This window comes from Oncorhynchus masou, chromosome 9, assembly GCF_036934945.1.
Source record: "Oncorhynchus masou masou isolate Uvic2021 chromosome 9, UVic_Omas_1.1, whole genome shotgun sequence".
Taxonomy (NCBI): Eukaryota; Metazoa; Chordata; class Actinopteri; order Salmoniformes; family Salmonidae; genus Oncorhynchus; species Oncorhynchus masou.
Genome location: NC_088220.1, coordinates 44,376,158 through 44,396,043, shown reverse-complemented (window position 1 = coordinate 44,396,043; position 19,886 = coordinate 44,376,158). Strand labels below are relative to the sequence as shown.

The window sequence follows — 19,886 nt, the reverse complement described above, 5'->3', positions numbered from 1 at the left end:
CTTAATATATACCTGCATTTTCTGTTTGTCTGTTGCCAGTTCGTCTTGTCCTGTCAGGTCTTAACAGCATATTTCCCATTTCTCCTGCTCTCAAGTTCATTTTTCTAGTCTGACCTTTCTGCCTGTTCTGACCCTGAGCCTGCCTGCCGTTCTGTCCCTGTTTCACCCTGTCTTGGATTATGAACCACTGCCGCCCTCAACCTGCCTTTTGCCTGCCCCTTTGTATAATACACATTCTGAGTATCGATCGATCGACCTCCTGTGTCTGCATCTGGCTCATTTCCCGAGTTGTGATACTATTCTCCACTTTGAACCATCAAAGGCTTTCAAAGTGAGAATAGTCAAGATGAGTAAGTGCTGGTAGTTTAAGAATAACCCTGACTAAGTTGTTCTGAGATGTCTGCAATTTATTTTTAAATGATCTTGGGGGCACTATTGTACCAGGTACATATAGTCAAAGTGGCACTGAACAAGTGCCCCCAGCCAATGCCACCATTGTATTCCTATCCAGATATTTGGAGGTTCTTGCCAGAAACCACATTTTATGGTTCACTTTGGAGATATCGTTTTGTTCCATGCTCTCCCTTGTCAGGATGGTTATCTAGCACACATCCAAGATAATTAACTTGGAAGTGTTTTGCTGTGACTACTATTCACCTACTACCACCTTAAAATCTGGGGATTTCCTCAGTTTCACTTTGGACCCGAACAAGATGGACTCTGTTTGTCCAAGGTGAAATCAAAGTTTATTATCATATATCCATTTACTGACATTCAGAAGTTCAGCACTGGGGGCTTTCTCAACCACATTTTTGTCTTTATGGGAAACCAACGGTTCAGAATCATATGCATAGAGGAAAAGGTCACATGTAAAGGCAGATTTCAGATCATTTATATATAACAGATAGAGAAGTGGACCCAGAACACTCCCTTGGGGTACCCTGCAGTTCAGGATTTAGGATTTAGACAGGGTCCCATCCACATCCACCATCTGTTTTCTTCCTTGCCGATAAGAGCTAACCTATTTTACGGCTAAATTGTTAAAGCCCATGGCTCTTAGTTTGATTATCAAACGCGTTTTGGAGATCTAACATAACAATAACACAAAATGTCCCTCCATCTACTTCCTTTCTGATGTGGTCAGTTAAATATAAGTAGGCAAGTGTCGGTGGAATGGGATTTCCTAAAGCCAGATTGGAGCTCATATAGTAGGTTATGTAAGGAAATGTAACTGTCAATCTGTTCGAACTTAATCTTTCCATGGCCTTCGATAAAATGCACAGGATTGAGACAGGCCAGTGGTTTCCATGATCTAACTTATTCCTTCTTTTATATAGAGGAATGACCCGAGCTAGTTTTATTTCACTGGTGGGGGGGGGGGACAAGTTAAATAACAGATTTACAATGTGAGTTACACAGGGGGTGATAATTACCGCAGCGTCCCTTAGTAACTGTCAAGGCCAGTTGCTTTGGAAGTTCCCTTCAGCTTCTTCAGCACAGTTGACTCAGACACTTTCAAATGAAATACCATTTACAGTACTTGAATGCCCTGCTGTGAGTAAAATTGTTGGACTTGACTTTCCCCATAGCAACCTAATTGATAAGGTTCCTTGCGAACAAATGTATTAGCTATAGTTGTAAAATAGCTATTCAGACTGTCTGCAACCATGTTCTTGTCTGAATTAACCTTTCCTCTCATGTCCAAGCTAAAATGTTGAGCTTTGGTCTTTAATTTATTACTGTGACCTAACAGCTTCAGACACTTCCATAAATAATGTACTCAGATTGATCCTATTCTAAACTATTTTGTCATTAAAATAATCTTTCTTGGCCTTCTCTATCATCCTGTTAAACCTAATTTCTTAATTTCTTATAGTCTATAAAAACATAATCTGCCATGGATATCCTGAACTCCAGATCATTTCTACACTTAATTGCCTTTAAAATGTTATTGTTTATCCATGATTCTGCTCTTTGCTTAATAAAAAAATTATCTGGAGCCTGCTTGTCTGCACCATCTAAAAACAATGATTTAAAATTGCCCCAGTCATTTTCCACCTCGTTACATTTCAATACAGCAGACCAGTCAAATTTGCTCAAACAATTAACAAAAGTATCTGCACTATAGTTCTTCATAGACCTCATATTTATTGAGTTATGACAATTAAAAACAGTTTTCTGGACCTTCCTACTACAGAAAATGATGGAATGATCGCTGTGCCCACAGTTTACAACCCTACTGTTTGTTTTCATTTATCTATCCGATAACAACACAAGGTCAATGACGGTTTGGGTAGAAGGACAGACCCTGGTGGGTTCATTAATCAGTTGGTGTAAGGCAAACAGATAAAGCGAACGTCCAGCAATATAAAGGTTGTGTGTTCAAATCTCATCACGGACAACTTTAGCATTTTTGCGCAATAGCAACTTTGCAACAACTTACTACTTTGCAACTACTTAGCATGTTAGCTAACCCTTCCCTTAACCCTAACCTTAACCCCTAATCCTAACCCCTAGGAAAACTCACGTTAGCCACCTAGCTAACGTCAGCATTAGCCACCTAGCTCGCGTTAGCCACCACAAATTGTAATTCATAAGAGATCATACGAATTGTAATTCGTAGCATATCATACGAAATGAATGACGGACATCCACAAATGAATACATACCATACGAAACTTAACATATCATACTAATTGGAGCGTCACGGATTACTTTTACTATGTTATGCCTACCCCTGAGTCCAGGTTGTTGGAAGTGGTCTCTATAGTGAAGGCTAATGGGGACAAAGCTTATTTCAAATGGCATAAACAAAGCACAAGCAGTGTTATGACAGAATACCATCTCACTCCAACCCGTTGGCCCCAATCGACCTTGGCTCTTTCCTAATCCAAGGCTGAGAAAAGGCATGGAAAAGGAATAAAAGTACAAGGTCTTTGCTGTGTCATGTTGTGGCCTACAATACAATGAAAATACCTCACCACACAACAATTATAACGTTAAGTGCACTTTTGTAAGAAAATTAAACCTCACTAAGAAAAACATCAAGGTATATGAAAAAGACTTGAGTTAGCAATTTATTATAATGCACCATACATTCTCACAGACCTGTTGGACAACTAAACCAAGCTTACCTTTCTCTCCCCACAAGACAAATTGTACGATAGGCAAAAGCTGTAATGGCATTTTTCTGTGTCCATTTTTAAGGCACCTAGCTAATGCATGCATTTTAACAGAGAGGAAAGTACATTCATTCATTTTTGTGAGAGTTACTTTTCTATTTAGAAAAAGTATCACCGACAGTCCAGCTAGTCTAATCTGTTTTATCATGGAGTTGTGCTCATCAAGAGGGTAATTCAATATGTGGATGTCAGTAAAGGGAGAGAATGGAGAGACTGTGCGTGATACACACCAATTCTACATTTCTCCACTGGTGCTGAGCCCCCCAAAAAAGACTGGATAATAACAGAAGAAAATCTTGCACACCAGATACGCTGCTCCAATGTTTTATTCCTGCGCCCACTTATGTGTGTAGGCTTTTGCTTTATTATAATGGAGATGGGATCCTATACCCAACTCTCTCTATTCTCTATTTATAGAGGCCTTATGTCACCATTGACAAGGCTGCAATTTGAATTAACATGTAAGGGGGGTATTTACAGTGTTCTTGTTGGAGTGGCCTTCACGGTTTTGTTCATATGTGACATCCATACAGAGCGCAAAATTGGATCTTTAGAATTCAATTGAGCTTCAAAGGACATTTCCAATCCAACTTGATGACATTCAAGGTAGAAGAGCGCAAAAAAACTGTACGAACACCGTGATTAACGAATACAAGGTAGCCCATGTATGCTGTCTACTACGGTATTGCTACTTCATCAACATGATGAATCGACAAATAATTCCCATTTAGAATTCTGACACAAATGTTCCCGAGTGGAATCGTGTCATCAATATGCATCAATGATGCAATTAATCTAGCGTGTTAGCATCACGTTCCGTATAATGAAAGTCATAGCGACAATGTTGGGCCCGCTCAGCACAAAGTCACAGCATACAGAGGATAGGGTACACCACTCTGGCAATGATAGGTTCATTTATCATAACAGATCAGGATTCATGTTACTACTCAGCTTCTACACGTGTACTGCGGCCATAACTCATATTGGATATTATATTAATAAAAGGCAAGTCCACAACAGAGAAGAATGTCTCGCCGATATTAAACTTAACATAGATTTGATTATGCAGTGGCCTCCGTAATTATTGGGACTGTGAAGCATTTTTGTTCTTTTTTTGGCTCTACGCTCCAAAAGTTTGGATTTGAAATCAAACAATAACTATGGGGTTAAAGTGCTGACTGTCAGCTTTCATTTGAGGCTATTTCCATCCATATTTAGTGAACCATTTAACCCAATTTTAGGGGTCAAAAGTATTGGGACAAATTCACTTAAAGTAGCCAAAAGTTAAGTATTTGGCCCCATATTCATAGCACGCAATGACTACATTAAGCTTGTGACCAATGCTTCAAAAAGAATTTGGGCACTGAGCAAATTTCAGGTCTGCTGAGCGCAAACTTGAAAGTTATGCGCAACTTCCCGTGCGAGTTTACTGTGAACACTGAGGCGGTACCTGCTTTACGTTACAGTTTTAACAATGGCCAAGTAGTATGTAGGCCTACCAGAGTGGTCTACCATCAAAAACAATGGAGAAAAACACATCCCATAACATTTTAATGTTGAAATAGTTGTTCTATTATTCAGCCTACAGTAGCAGCCAATGTGTGATGTTCAAAGTGGGCCTACATTCCATGAGATGTTTGGGAAAAAACATGCATTATGAGGTGACAGGTAGCCTAGTGGTTAGAGTGTTGGTCCAGTAACTGAAAGGTTGCAAGACCCAAACTGCCAAGGTATCTATTGTTCTGAACATGGCAGTTAACTGTTCCTAGGCTGTCATTGTAAATAAGAATTTGTTCTTAACTGACTTGCCTCATAAAATAAAAACACTTGCCTGTTTATCCACTTGTCCTTCAGACAAGGAGGTGACTGGAAATGTTGTTTGATGCAAGAAACCACTTCATAAAATGCATTATTATTCCCATACCATTATTACAGAGAATTAGACAAATTATGCTACACTCTTCCTATTGGCTACTTAGCTTATTCAAAACCGTCTCAAAATACAACACTGCCCCTTTAAGACATAAAAAGCTCTTTACCTGAAACTTTTCAAAGATGGTTGTGCTCTTGTTAGAAGCAACCACTCCCCCATTGTCCGTGGTGGAATAAGTACTCAATTGTCATACTTGAGTAAAAGTAAAGATACCTTAATAGAAAATGGCTCAAGTAAAAGTGAAAGTCACCCAGTAAAACACAACTTGACAAAAAGTTTTTAAAAGTATTTGGTTTTAAATATACTTAACTATCACGAGTAAATGGAATTGCTGAAATGTACTTAAGTATCAAAAGTAAAAGTGTAAACCATTTCAAATTCCTTATATTAAGCAAACCAGGGGGCTCAATTTTATTTTATTTATTTATTTATTGGCAGATAGCCAGGGGCACACTCCAATACTCAGACATAATTTACAACTGAAGCATTTGTGTTTCGTGAGTCCGCCAGATCAGAGTCATTAGGGAGGACCAAAATGTAAAAAGTACTTTTGGGTGTCAAAATATATGGAGTAAAAAGTACACTATATTCTTTAGGAATGTAGTGAAGTAAAAGTTGATGTTAGCAAAAACAAGTACAGATACCCCAAAAAAACTACTTAAGTAGTACCACTTCCCATTGTTGAATAGAAATATGCTATAACTGGGCTAATAACTCACTAACTAGCAAAGAATATGAACAAATGTGCAGAAGTGGCTACATGCAGCACTCGCTCTGATCTCAGAACAAGCGCATCTACTTGAACTGCTCACACTGTAGCCTAAACACAGTCCAGTTCAAAGTGAATGGCACAGATCCATATATGGCAATGACTATTTGAATTTAGGCCTACTCTAATTGGTTATGGTGCACCGGTCTGCATAGAGTTTGGGCTTGAGCAGACCTGTCAATGCAATAGAATCCTACTCCAATGTGCTCTGCATACAAAAAAATCTCTTGCACAGTTAGTTTCGCATACTAAGTCTTGCATAGTTTGTTTTGTTTCAGTATGTTACATTGAGTGCGGCTAATATTGTGTTGATTCGATCACAATTCCCACAGTAGAGCGAAACGTTGATAGTGTTAACTAACGGGGAAATTCAATCTCATGCTTCTCTGTGCGGGCAGTTGCACACCACAGTTTAGAGGGAACATTGCTCGTGACTTTACAAATTTGTTAGATGCATTTTCTGTTTGTTTTGGTTTTGTTTCAGATTATTTTGTGCACAATAGAAATGAAGGGTAAATAATGTATTGTGTCATTTTGGTGTCGCCTTTATTGTAAAATAAAATAGAATAGGTTTCTAAACACTTCTACATTAATGCGGATGCTACCATGATTACGGATAATCCTGAATTAATTGTGAATAACTATAGAAGCACAAATATCATGTGTTTAGAAACATATTCTATTCTTATTTACAATAAAAGTGATTCCAAAATGTCACTTCAATGTCATTTCTATTGGGCACAAAATAACTTGAAACACAATCAAAACAAACAGAAAATGCATCCAACAAGTTTGTAGAGTCACAAGCTTGATGTAGTCATTGTGTGATATAAATATGGCACCAAATATTTAGATTTGTACTACTTTAATACACATACAATAAGTGAATTTGGACCAATACTAAAGTACCCTAAAGTTCAAGCTGCAGTCTGCTCATCTACCTCATAGTCATTGTTCAACTTCAAATCTAAACCTTTGGAGTATAGAACCAAAAGAAGAACAAATGTTTCATGGTCCCAATAATTATGGAGGGCACTGTCTATTGTTCTAAAATCCTCAAATGAGTGTGGAGAATAGGGAGAATACTTGGAATCTGTTCCACAGCAACAGCAACTGCTGTTAAACATATAGTTGTGGTTACATATTGTTGTCCACCACAAAATCCAAAAATGACTGCGAGAATGGAGGGATCCTAGAGAAATACTTCCAATCAGTTTCATAAGTAAGACAGGTCCGGGGCCTAATTTACTCCTCACCCTCATTGAATATTCATATTCAAGCATGTCACATGTGCAACCAGAGGGGGAAAAAAACTCTATTATATTATATTATATTATATTATATCCTCCTGATTCCTGCTTACAAGCAAAAACTAAAGCGGGAAGTACCAGTGACTCACTCAATACAAAAGTGGTCAGTTGATGCGAATGCTACGCTACAGGACTGTTTTGCTGGCACAGACTGGAATATATTCCGTGATTCATCCTATGGCATTGAGAGGTATACCACCTCAGTCACCGGCTTCATCAATAAGTCCATCGATGACGTTGTTCCCACAGTGACCTACGTACATATCCCAACCAGAAGCCATGGATTACAGGCAACTTCTGAACCAAGCTTTAAGCTGCTGCTTTCAAGGAGAGCGAGAGCGACACTAAATCCTACTATGCCCACAGACGAACCATCAAACATGCAAAGCGTCAATACAGGACTAAGATTGAATCCAACTACACCGGCTCTAACGCTTGTCGGATGTGGCAGGGCTTGCAAACTATTACGAACTACAAAGGGGAACCCAGCCGCGAGCTGCCCTGTGACGTGAGCCTGCCAGATTAGCTAATTGGCATTCATGCTCGCTTCAAAGCAAGCAACACTGAAGCATACATGAGAGCCCCAGCTGTTCCGGACGACTGTGTGATCATGCACAATGTGAGCAAGACCTTTAAACAGGTCAACATTCACAAGGCCGCCAGGCCAGACGAATTACCGGGGCATGTACTCAGAACATGTGTGGACCAATTGGCAATTGTCTTCACTGACATTTTCAACCTCTCCCTGACCGAGTCTGTAATACCTACATGTTTCAAGCAGACCACCATAGTCCCTATAACAAAGAATGCAAAGGTAGCCTGCCAAAATGAAAATCTGCCCTGTAGCACTCATGTCGGTAGCTCTGAAGTGCTTTGAAAGTCTGGTCATGACTCACATCAACACCAACATCCCAGAAACCCTAGACCCACTACAATTGGCATACCGCCCCAATAGATCCACAGATCTCAATCGCAATCTCAATCGCACTCCACGCTGCCCTTTCCCAAGTGGACAAAAGAAACACCAATGTGAGAATGCTGTCCATTGACTACTGCTCAGCGTTCAACACCATAGTGCCCACAGGGCACGACAACACTTTTTCTCCCTCAGGAGACTGAAATGATTTGACATGGGTCCCCAGGTCGTCAAAAGGTGCTACAGCTGCACCATCGAGAGCATCCTGACCAGTTGCATAATCGCCTGGTATGTTAACTGCTCGGCATACGACCGTAACATGCTACAGAGGGTAGTGTGTTCGGCGCAATACATCACTGGTGCCAATCTTCCTGCCATCCAGGACCGAACAGTATATACTAGGTGGTGTCAGAGGGAGGCCCAAGACTCCAGTCACCCAAGTCATAGACTGTTCTCACTGCTAAGAGAGTCTAGGTCCAAAAGGCTCTTTAACAGCTTCTACCCCAAGCTATAAGACTTCTGAACAATTCATTAATTTGCCACCCGGACTATTTACATTGACCCTCCCCGCTTTGTTTTTACACTGCTGCCACTTGCTGTTTATTATCTATGCATAATCACTTTACCCCTACCTACATGTACGAAATACCTCGACTAACCTGTACCCCCGCACATTGACTCGGTACCGGTACCCCCTGTATAGTCTCATTATTGTTATGTAATTTTATTGTGTTACTTTTTATTACATATTTAACTTTAGTTTATTTAGTAAATATTTTCTTAACTCTTGAAGTGCATTGTTTGGTTAAGGGCTTGTAAGTAAGCATTTAACGGTAAGGTCTACTGTTGTATACCTGTTGTATTTGACGCATGTGACAAATTTGATTTGATATTTACACAACTTTAACATGGAATCTTTAAAAAAATGATTTAACCTTTATTAAACTAGGTAAGTCAGTTAATAACAACAAATCATTTTTTTACAATGACGGCCTTCCAAAAGGCAAAAGACCTCCTGCAGGGACATGGGCCTGGATAATTTTTTTTAACAAAATACAATATAAATATAGGACAAAACACACATCACAACAAGAGAGACAACACTACATAAAGAGAAACCTTAGACAACAACATAGCAAGACAGCAACACGTGACAACACAGCATGGTAGCAACACAACATAACAACAACATGGTAGCAACACCACATTATAGCAGCACAAAACATGGTACAAACATTATTGGGCACAGACAATAGCACAAAGGGCAAGAAGGTAGAGACAACAATACATTACACAAAGCAGCCACAACTGTCAGTAAGAGTGCCATGATTTGAGTCTTTGCATGGAGAGTTTGAGATAAAACTGTACAATTTTAGTGTTTGTTGCAGCACGTTCCAATCGCTAGCTACAGCGAACTGAGAAGAGGAACAACCCAGGGATGTTTGTGCTTTGGGGACCTTTAACAGAATGTGACTGGCAGAATGAGGGCTACAGTAGATATCTCAGATAGAGGGGAATGAGGCCTAAGAGGGTTTTATAAATAAGCATCAACCAATGGGTCTTACTACGGGTATACAGAGATGACCAGTTTACAGAGGAGTATAGAGTGCAGTGATGTGTCCTATAAGGAGCATTGGTGGAAAATCTGATGGCCGAATGGTAAAGAACATCTAGCTGCTCGAGAGCACCCGATCTATAAATTTTGTCTCTGTAATCTAGCATGGATAGGAGGGTCATCTGAATCAGGGTTAGTTTGCAGCTGGGGTAAAAGAGATGCAATTACGATAGAGGAAACCAAGTCTAGATTTAACTTTAGCCTGCAGCTTTGATATGTGCTGAGAGAAGGACAGTGCAACGTCTAGCCATACTCCCAAGTACTTGTATGAGGTGACTACTTCAAGCTTTAAACCCTCAGAGGTAGTAATAACACCTGTGGGGGGAGGGGCATTCTTCTTACCAAACCACATGACCTTTGTTTTGGAGGTGTTCAGAACAAGGTTAAGGGTAGAGAACGCTTGTTGAACACTAAGAAAGCTTTGTTGTAGAGCATTTAATACAAAATATGGGGAGAGGCTAGCTGAGTATAAGACTGTATCATCAGCATATAAATGGATGAGAGAGCTTCCTACTGCCTGAGCTATGTTGTTGATGTAAATTGAGAAGAGCGTGGGACCTTGCATTGAGCTTTGTGGTACTCTCTTGGTGATCTACCCCAGCCTGTATGTCCAAGTGATAAGGGAGTTGGGCCCTGAGAGAAATTGAAGTGTGGGACCTATTATGTTTGCCAGCCAGAAAAGATCTGTGATTATTGCAAATAATTTTTTCTTTACTCGTTTTCACCAGAGGCATGCATAGCCGAATATATAGAAAAAAAAATCAAATTTCATTACATTTGAAGGAGTGCCCAGGATGAATGGTTGGTTATTGGGCCATTATCTAAAGTATAGAAAGTCCTACTGACCAGACCTGGGTTCGAATACGATTTAAAATCTTTTAGCTACATTAATTTTAGCCTGACTTCCTGCCAGGTGGGCGAGATTTGCTCTTGTGGAACTTCTCTAATTGTTCCGTTAAGCCAGGCGAGCTCAATTGAACATAAAGTATTTGAAATTAATAGTATTTGAACCCAAGTCTGTACTGCTTATCATCATAATGTGCAGCTCACTAAACTACACAATGGTTTAGCATGAGCCACAGCCTAATTCTGAGAGACAGACAGGTGACAGAGAAAGAGAGTGCTGAGCAGTAGACAGCAGAGCAGAAGCTGTTCAGTCCTGCTGCTGAGAACGTGATTGATGAAGTCATTATATGGCCAATGCAGTTAATGTCCCGCAGTTTAAAGTGGTATACCTACACTGAAAAAAATACAGGTTCTTAAAAGGTTCTTCCTCAGCTCTTAAGGTTCCTCGGTGAACTGTTGCCAGATAAAGAACCTTAGGGTGAAGTGTGGGGTTCTTGACGTGGCATCTACGGCCTTTTCATAGCACACAGCAAATATGCGTTAATAACCAGAGTTGAACCAAAACCACGCCCATCATTATCATATTTCCCAGCATGCTCTATTGAAGATAGATTTTTAGAATTGTTAGTTTCAATATCAATGTTTTGTATTTACATTGATTGATTAATAATTAATCTTTTGCTACTGGAATATACTGTAAAAAAAATGCAATCTGTTACTTGGACTTTACTGCACCCGTTACTGAAGTGGTTGTTCCAGTTGAGATGTTTAAGGTCGTCTCACGTCCTAGTAATTCTGAATTCAGGTGAATAAAAATTCTAAATGTTGGTTTTCCAAACTCTTGGCTGGATTCTCGTAGGAATTACACATCACTTTAAAAGCCAGCGTAATGTGACTTGCATGCATGCTGAGGCCTGTAAACTACATGTTTCAAGACACTGTGTTAGGGTAAAACTAGGCCCTCAAAATATGTGTTGTATTCTCTTAAATAATACCATTTTAATGACAACATATTGAACTACGATCTCATTTGGTGAAAATTTGTTAATGCAACAACCGTGTCTCTGTCACTAGCAAACACAGCCATGGGTGGTACTGGTAACTCTAAAATTGAGAAATATGCAAAAAAGGCTTAAAGGAGCAATCTGCAGTTGCTACATTTCATTTAAGAATGAAAGAGGCCACTGTGTTTTTGGGGACCTTCAATGCTGCAGGAATTTTTTGTTACCCTTCCCCAGATCTGTGCCTCGACACAATCCTGTCTCGTAGTTCTGCGGACAATTCCTTAGACCTCATGTCTTGGTTTTTGCTCTGACATGCACTGTCAACTGTGGGACCTTTTATAGACAGGTGTGTTCCCTTCCAAATCATGTCCAATCAATTGAATTTACCACAGGTGGACTCCAGTCAAGTTGTTAATCAATGGAAACCAGATGTACCTCCATTTCGAGTGTCATAGCAAAGGGTCTGAATTCTTATGTAAATATGGTATTTCTGTATTTTATTTTTCATAGATTTGCAAAAATGTCAACAACAAAAGTTTTTTTGCTTTGTCATTATGGGGTATTGTATGTAGATTGTGTGAATAATTGAATCCATTTTTTAATACGGCTGTAATGTAACAATGTGGAAAAAGTCAAGGGGTCTGAGTACTTTCCGAATGCACTGTACAGCCTCAAAACATGGTTCAAACTATCTATATAATGTTCTGTCAGTCCTCGCATCCGTAGCTCTACCTATGAATTTGTGAGTGGTTCCATTTCACCAGCCTCATCCCTCAGCATTTTACCAAAAAAGGGGTGGGGAAGCACTTTGTTATGGTTTTAACTACTGATTGCTGCTTTAAAGCCTACAGCAGGGCTATTCAATTCCGGGCCTGGAGGACCAAAACATTTCTGGCTTTGGATTTGTGTAGGGTTCTTCAAAGAACCATCCCATTTATGGTTCTTCAGAGACCATAAAATGGATCCCATAAGGAATCGTTCTTAAAAACCTTATTTGGATCCAACTTCCACCTTTATTTTTAAGAGTGTAGGAAAATATACTCTGCTTGCTTTAGAAAAGAAATGGACATTGAAAGATTTTTCAAGAGAATATTTATAATGTCACTGCGACAGTTGATAGACGTAGCTGGTAAATTCGCTTTGGCTATCTACTCCCTTTTCAGAGCACTCTCGTCTGAGTGTGCCAGAGTGCAGAATAACTGACGAATTTACTAACGCTCAAAAACCTGTTGAATATGGCCGGTGGCAGTAAAAGCTGGCAAAAAAAGTAATTAAATTGTTGCCAGCAGCACCGTTGCAGTCACCAACGCTCTGAATAACATGAAAAAAAACAGCCTAACCAGCTCTGCTAGGGCGAGTAAAATGGCGAGTAAAATGGTCATTTGTGTCTGGGAGTAGCTAGCAAGCTAGCCAACGATAGCCAGTTAGCTTGGGTGCTCGACTGCTGTTGTTAGGTCAGTAACCTCGGATCAACTCTACTCCTCAGCCAGAGCATCCAGTGTGCGCTCTGAACGCTCCGAGGCCGTTTACAAACGCCCAGAGCACACTCTCTGCCCTCCAGATTAAATTTACGAACACACCCATAGTATAAACCAGCCTTTATTCTTGAAATCATTGGTTGTTTAGTACATAGCCTCACATGTGAATCCTTAAAGTGATGGGTGGGGCTAATTTTCTCAAAAGTGAGTTTACAAGTTTATCAACTTTCAAAGCAGAATTACTTTCCCATTGTTCCTCAACTGTAGTGTATGATATACCATTTTATAGGGCTGATTCTACTTTTATTCAATATAAAATAAAATAAACACAATTTCAAATGTTGCTACGTAAGACCGAATCGAGTCGGTTGGTCACAAATGTGACATTTCTAAAAACCTATGTTTGCTTTGTCATTAACGGGTATTGTGTGAAGACTGATGAGGGAAAAAAATCCCTTTTAGTGTAAGGCTGTAACGTAACAAATTGTGGAAAAAGTTCAGGGGTCTGAATACTTTCCAAATGCACTGTATGTAATGTGTTGTCATAAAGAGTTTAATTTTAAAGGCTAATAAGTCTGGTGGAACCATTCATAGAGAAAAACCCTTCATAGAGTTCTAGGTAGAACCATTTACAGGGGGTTCTTTGAAGAACCCTTCATAGAGGGTTTTAGGTAAAAACCCTCTGCAAAGGGTTCTAACGAGCACCAAAAAGGGTTCCACTACAGGGACAAACCAAAGAACCCTATATGGTTCTGCTTGGCATCTTTTTTTAGAAGAGTGTAGATTAGAGTTCGTTCCTACTTGAAGATACACGTGTGACCTTGTCTAAATCAATGTAACAAATGTAGATGCATTTGCATATGCGTTGGCACCACTTCTATAAATAATTGTGCCTCAAAAAAAGCAGCACAGCGATGCCCAGAACTGTCCATACTTGTATTTTTCCTAAGCCACTCTGAACACAACATGTTCCACATTAATGAAAACATTGCCAATATTAGGCTTTTTTTAACATTCCCATGCCAATGTGACCTTGGAGTTGGTCTACAGACAGCTTCCAGCCTCTGGCGCAGGGTAGCCGACTAGCCGGTCTCAAGTTCTGTTCACACCATCTGTCCTCCTACTTCCCTCTCTCTCTCTCTCTCTCTCTCTCTCTCTCTCTTTCTCTTGTTCTCTCTCACACATTGTCATAATCAACACTGATCCTGGGCTTAAAATGACCATTGTTTCTCTTTTTTTAAATTCACATGTCAACATGAATTAAGCTAATTGAAAGAATCTCAATGCAGAAAAAGGATAAAGTCTCTATTTGGAGATGGCAGAAGACTGGCTCAAAGTAATGGGGTATAATATGGAAATCAATGGGCAAGTTTTTATCTCTGTGCTTACAGAGAGGCTGAGGAGAGTGTATTCCAATGCATGGGGGATTTACAGTAAATGTGTGTTCAGGGGGAAACACACACACACACACACACACACACGCACACACAAATGCCTGCAGACAAAAGAGCGTGCGTGTGCCCATCAAACGGTTTCCTTTGCCAAAGTATAATCCATTACAATTGGACATAATTGATCTATTACGTAATATGGATATCGCACAACCCTCGTCGTTGTAAGTATGAAAGAGAGAGTGGGGGAGAGAGAAAGCTTGTTAGTGCTTTGGAAATACTTTTTTCTTGGAATCTGATTGTGCTTGCAGAGCTAGGCCTGCGCTGTCGAGACGATAAATGTTCAATTACACTTTCAACTTGTACGTTTTTCTAAAAAGGCAATTCACTTTTAGCATTAATGCCCCCTCTGATAACTTCCCCTTCTCCTCCCTTACATTTCAAAATGTTATGTTATGTTAACTTGATGCTCAAGTCTCCCTGGCAAAACACCAGTAATAAATCACTGTATTTTTGTGAGCCTGAATTTTTTTTTTAAACAAAGTTGCTCAATGCACTCTGGGAAAACTCCATTGTGATTAGCTTCATAATTGGCAACGCTGCAGAGATCTCTTGTTACGAAAAGGCTAATGGAAGAGGAAGGAAATCAATACCTTATGTCGGAACCTCATGACAGGTCGATAAGGTGGCGGACCGAATCCCTCCTCCTTGCCCGGTCTCCCCTCAATGACTCCCACTCCGAGAGAGACCACTCCCAACAAGAACATCAGCGAGCACCATCTGGATGTCCTCATTGGTCTGTTCCTGTCAACAACAAAAAAAATGCACAAAAATAGTGAGTAGTTCGGCAGAACCCTTCGACGTGGCTGCAGTTCAATATCAGTTGGTGGGCTGAGACCATACATTAACGAAGGGGCTATTAGCGTAGACAATGGACACTACAAATCTGTCGTTGGTTTAAACTAATGCTATCAATAAGTGCCTCACAATCAGCAAAAAAAGATCAGATCTGCTTTGGAATCAATTAAATGGAAATGGGCATCAAGAGAAAGTAAAGATAAAGGAAGGCAAAGGTGTCGATGTATTAGGATCATTAAGGTGGTGATTTTGCATTAATTAAACATTAATTAGGTAGCTGTACAGCAGTACAACTTCCAATACAATCAACTCAACTGTGAGACAGAAAGTATGGCTTAATTCAATCCTTTTCATCAGTTACATCCAAATGCTATTTGCATAAGGTATAGTGGCAGTGAATACATCACACTGGAAAAGGGCTCCTATCTATTAAAGCAATAACGCCACACTGAATATAACTCTCCTTCAATTATCCATTAAAAACAAGTTCGACCTTGGCACGGCGCCAATTAAACAAACATCATTGAGAAACAGTCATCATTTCCTTAAAAAGCCATTTCTGTGGCCCAGATAATGCGGGAAACATGGAAAGACAACACGCGTTGGAATTACCGGTCTACAATTCCGCCTCTCCTTTTCCTGCTTAAAAGTCCTCCTCACACTGTAAGCGTAGGACAACTGACACCGTGGGTGTGACCCTGCTCTCGGGTTGCTCTGAGTAGTAGACATATCTCGACAACACTGACAGTGCTTGTTCCCATAGGTGAAGGGTCAAATTCACAAAAACAATGTGTCACCAAAATCAGCTGTAGTAAGACAAGGAAGTGTTCATACTGTGTGCCTGTGACTTGTTGGCTTCCTCTGCACTTGCTGGTCCCTGTGCTGACGATGCCATTCTTTCTCTGTTGTTTGAGGACAGAGCAGATCTGGGTTCAAATACTATGTGAGATCATTTTGAATACATTTGTTGGGCTTGACTGAGCTTGTCTGGTGCAATGGAACCACTAGAACAGTAGCCAGTGTAAACCCCACCCATATGACACTCCAGGCAGGCTAAAGAAAACGCTAAAAGTATATGAAAGATTTAAATAGTATTTGAACCCAGGTCTAGATCTGCCAGTGGCATCAAAATCTACTGTTTCCCACTGGTGTCGAATTGTTAAATGGAACGGCATTTATTTTGGATCTTGTGTCACAGACTGAGGCATATCATTGTGAATGTATATTTATTTTCCTACTGTCATGTTTTGCAGTGGAGAACATACATCAATATACAATGATAATAATAAATGATTGTGGGGGAGACTCACTTCATCTGCCACCAATGTCATAATATGTTGCAGAAGCCTGTATATCCCTTGATACTCATAACTTAGTGATGATATGGTAATACTGTGGTTGCTGGTTAGAGGATTCATTGATATATTAAATGAATCATCATGGCAGTATGGATCATTCTCGCTGTACGCCACTGGTTTGTGCAGTATAATATCAAGTGTATTACTGACTGAACCAATACATTTGTTAGAGGGCTTGGGTTTGAATAAGATCATTTATGTTTCTTTTTATGCCTAATGAAAGTACAGCTGTCCCAACTTCATTAACATTTGATTTCTTCCACAAAGATGGCAAACAAAGTGCAAACCTTTTCAAGTAAAACCCACATCTGCTTTTAAATCAACCAAGGGGGCTGCATTTGAGAGACAGCATCGCAAGGCTTCAGAGCAGTGGGTGTTTGCGTGGGGAGCAAAGGGGCTGCATCAGAGCAGTGGGTGTTTGCGTGGGGAGCAAAGGGGCTGCTTCAGAGCAGTGGGTGTTTGCGTGGGGAGCAAAGGGGCTGCATCAGAGCAGTGGGTGTTTGCGTGGGGAGCAAAGGGGCTGCATCAGAGCAGTAGGTGTTTGCGTGGGGAGCAAAGGGAGAGAGACTGAACGGGCGGTATGGCACATGCGGTTTGTGTAAAACACAGAGGGAGGTTAACGTCCGTCGACATTACTAAGAGCTGGGCTCCCGAGTTGCGCAGCGGTCAAAGACACTGCATCTCGGTGCCTGAGGTGTCACTACAGTCACCCTGGTTCAAATCTAGGCTGTATCACAACCAGCTGTGATTGGGAGTCCCGTCGGGCGGCGCACAATTGGCCGGTGTAGGCCGTCATTGTAAATAAGACTATCTTCTTAACTGACTTGCCTAGTTAAATACAAAGAGGCAATGGCATTTGTTTGACTGGCGGATTGCCTTCTAAGTGAACCTGACTTCATATACTACATGTTTATGAGTCTATGTTGATCTACGTGTGCAGCTATGCTATGGTTGTGCTTTGTGTGATGACTCGAGAGAATTTCTTGACCATGTGACCTGACCAGGAAAATAAGTTGCCCAGTTCCAGTGCTCTACACTCCTACTCCTCCCCACTCACATGTTCAACATTTAAACTCAATTTAAACAGATGCAAACCCCCAGGTGCAAAAGCAGACCTCTTTAAGCATGCTCAGCAGTATTTCTGTGTGGATCAATTTCCGGGTTGGAGTTACTGCTGTCTGTCTCCAAGACGTCTTCCACATTGGAAACATCTGCTGTGCTGTGTGTCTGCCACACAAACGATATCCCGCATCTTCTTTCCCGAAAGTTATCGTGGCACTTCTCTTACTGCTGTCTGCCCGACTGCATTGTAGCCTAACACAGATAAAAGGATGGGAGAGATCCTTCAGTTTCAAAGCAACACCGAGCCTTTTGCCCTACCACTGTGCTCTTAACTTTGTAACTCTCACAGGAGTTGAGCTTATTTTGGTGTCTTGTTCTCTCTCCTAACAACCTACACATAGAAGACAGACAATAAACCCACTGATATTCACAGATGTGGGAAAGAAAATATTATATTTCCCAATTATGGTGCCCAAACTTGTCCCTTCTCTTGTGTCTATCAGCAAACGTACTTCACATCGGAAACCCAATGATTTCATTTAGCCTACCTGCAAATTGTCTGTTCCTTCATTTCATATTGCTCACACTCCACCCGTCAGAACATACAGAACATATAAAACTCATATGGTTGCTTAGCATAATTACTTTGCCACATACCATATACTTGCGAGATAGATCATGTGTTGCAAATTGCAGCTTCTAGGCAATGTATGCATGGTTCCTATGGAAAGTCTACACCAATACCAATGTGTCCCCCTGACTACATATGGAAAAAACATGAGCCTCCAATATCTCAATATATTTCCAAAAATAAAAAGCATTGCGGAGTAAAATAGAACATTTCCATGTTGACATGTCCTTGTTACTTGGAAACTATTCATTTCCATGGACATGACAACAGATGTTTATTTGACTCTATGGGTAGAAATAGTGTCCCTCTCGTGGGATGTGTTGCTTTCAAAGCCTGACTCGTATTCTCTGACAACTAATGCGGATTCAGCCCAGTTGCAGCCTTTAGATTGTCAGTAATCTGAACAAGACGGGGGGCACATCTGGGATGTTTTAAACGGTGTAATTATAACGTTTTGATGCTGCAGAAGACGAAACAACTCTCAATAGTTATGGTCACACGTTACATCGAAGGTACAATCCTTCTCTGATCTTCATCAGACACTGCATTAAGTGGTTTGTGTTGCCTCCCTTACACTGCATCAAGAAAACTACACTGATGGAACTCAAATGCAACATTTCCAAGCCCAGCGTTTCTGCTCCTTTCTATAACCGGTTTGGAACACAATATGATCTATACTTCGCATGTATGTTTCTCTCTTATGAGTTGCACAAATCGAGATAAGGGGGAGGGGAATGTGAAGGGTATATCCAAATTAAATACTGTAGTATTCACTATAGTTTTTAAAAAAGTGTAGTGTTTTTGCAGACATTACTGTAGTACTTACTACAGTGTATTTTTGGGGGATAATAAAGTAATATTTACTATAGTATTCTACAGTATAGTACAATATTCTATAGTAAGTAATACACATGATCTTGGGATACTACAGTGTGCAGTATAGTGTTCTACAGTATACTGCAGTTTACTACCGAATTCTATAGTAAGTAATGTAGTATTCTATTATAAACTGTAGTATTATTTTCAATTGGGGACATAGACACATATAGACTATCCCTGAGGGTGGCAGGTAGCCTAGCGGTTAGAGTGTTGGGCCAGTAACCAAAACGTCACTGGCTTGAATACCCGAACCGACGAGGTGTGTCGATGTGGTCTAGAGGAAGGCACTTATGCCTAATGTACTCCAGGGACACCATACCACTATGTCTGACCCTGTAAAACAACACATTTTACTGCACCTACGTATCTGGTGTATGTGACAATAAAACATATTTATTTATTATTTTTCCCCTCCTCTACCTAGAGGGCAATTATCAATGTCTGACCAGTAAGTCTAGCAGTGGTCACATGACCGAAGCCATGTAAACTGTTGGTCACGTGCCCATCTTAAAAGGATAAGAGAGGAACCAGAAGACTAATCCTGGCCTAGGGACTGATGTAGGACACCCTCAACATCCAGCCTCATGCCTCACCCCTCACCCCTCCTTGTGAGGAACAAAGCCTCCAAATGCCCGATGGATGGAACAGCATTGC

At 40.5% G+C, this 19,886-nt stretch overlaps 1 protein-coding gene across 3 annotated transcripts in view; it reads right to left on the bottom strand.

The window, feature by feature from the left end:
- The window catches only part of LOC135546027 (follistatin-related protein 5-like), a 179,878-nt gene that overhangs the window by 150,844 nt on the left and 9,148 nt on the right, over nt 1–19,886 (bottom strand). For all 3 annotated transcript variants that reach the window (XM_064974099.1, XM_064974101.1, XM_064974100.1), the window contains exon 2: nt 15,098–15,248. In XM_064974099.1, coding sequence (XP_064830171.1) covers nt 15,098–15,248 — 151 coding nt within the window. The remainder of the gene's footprint in view (nt 1–15,097; nt 15,249–19,886) is intronic.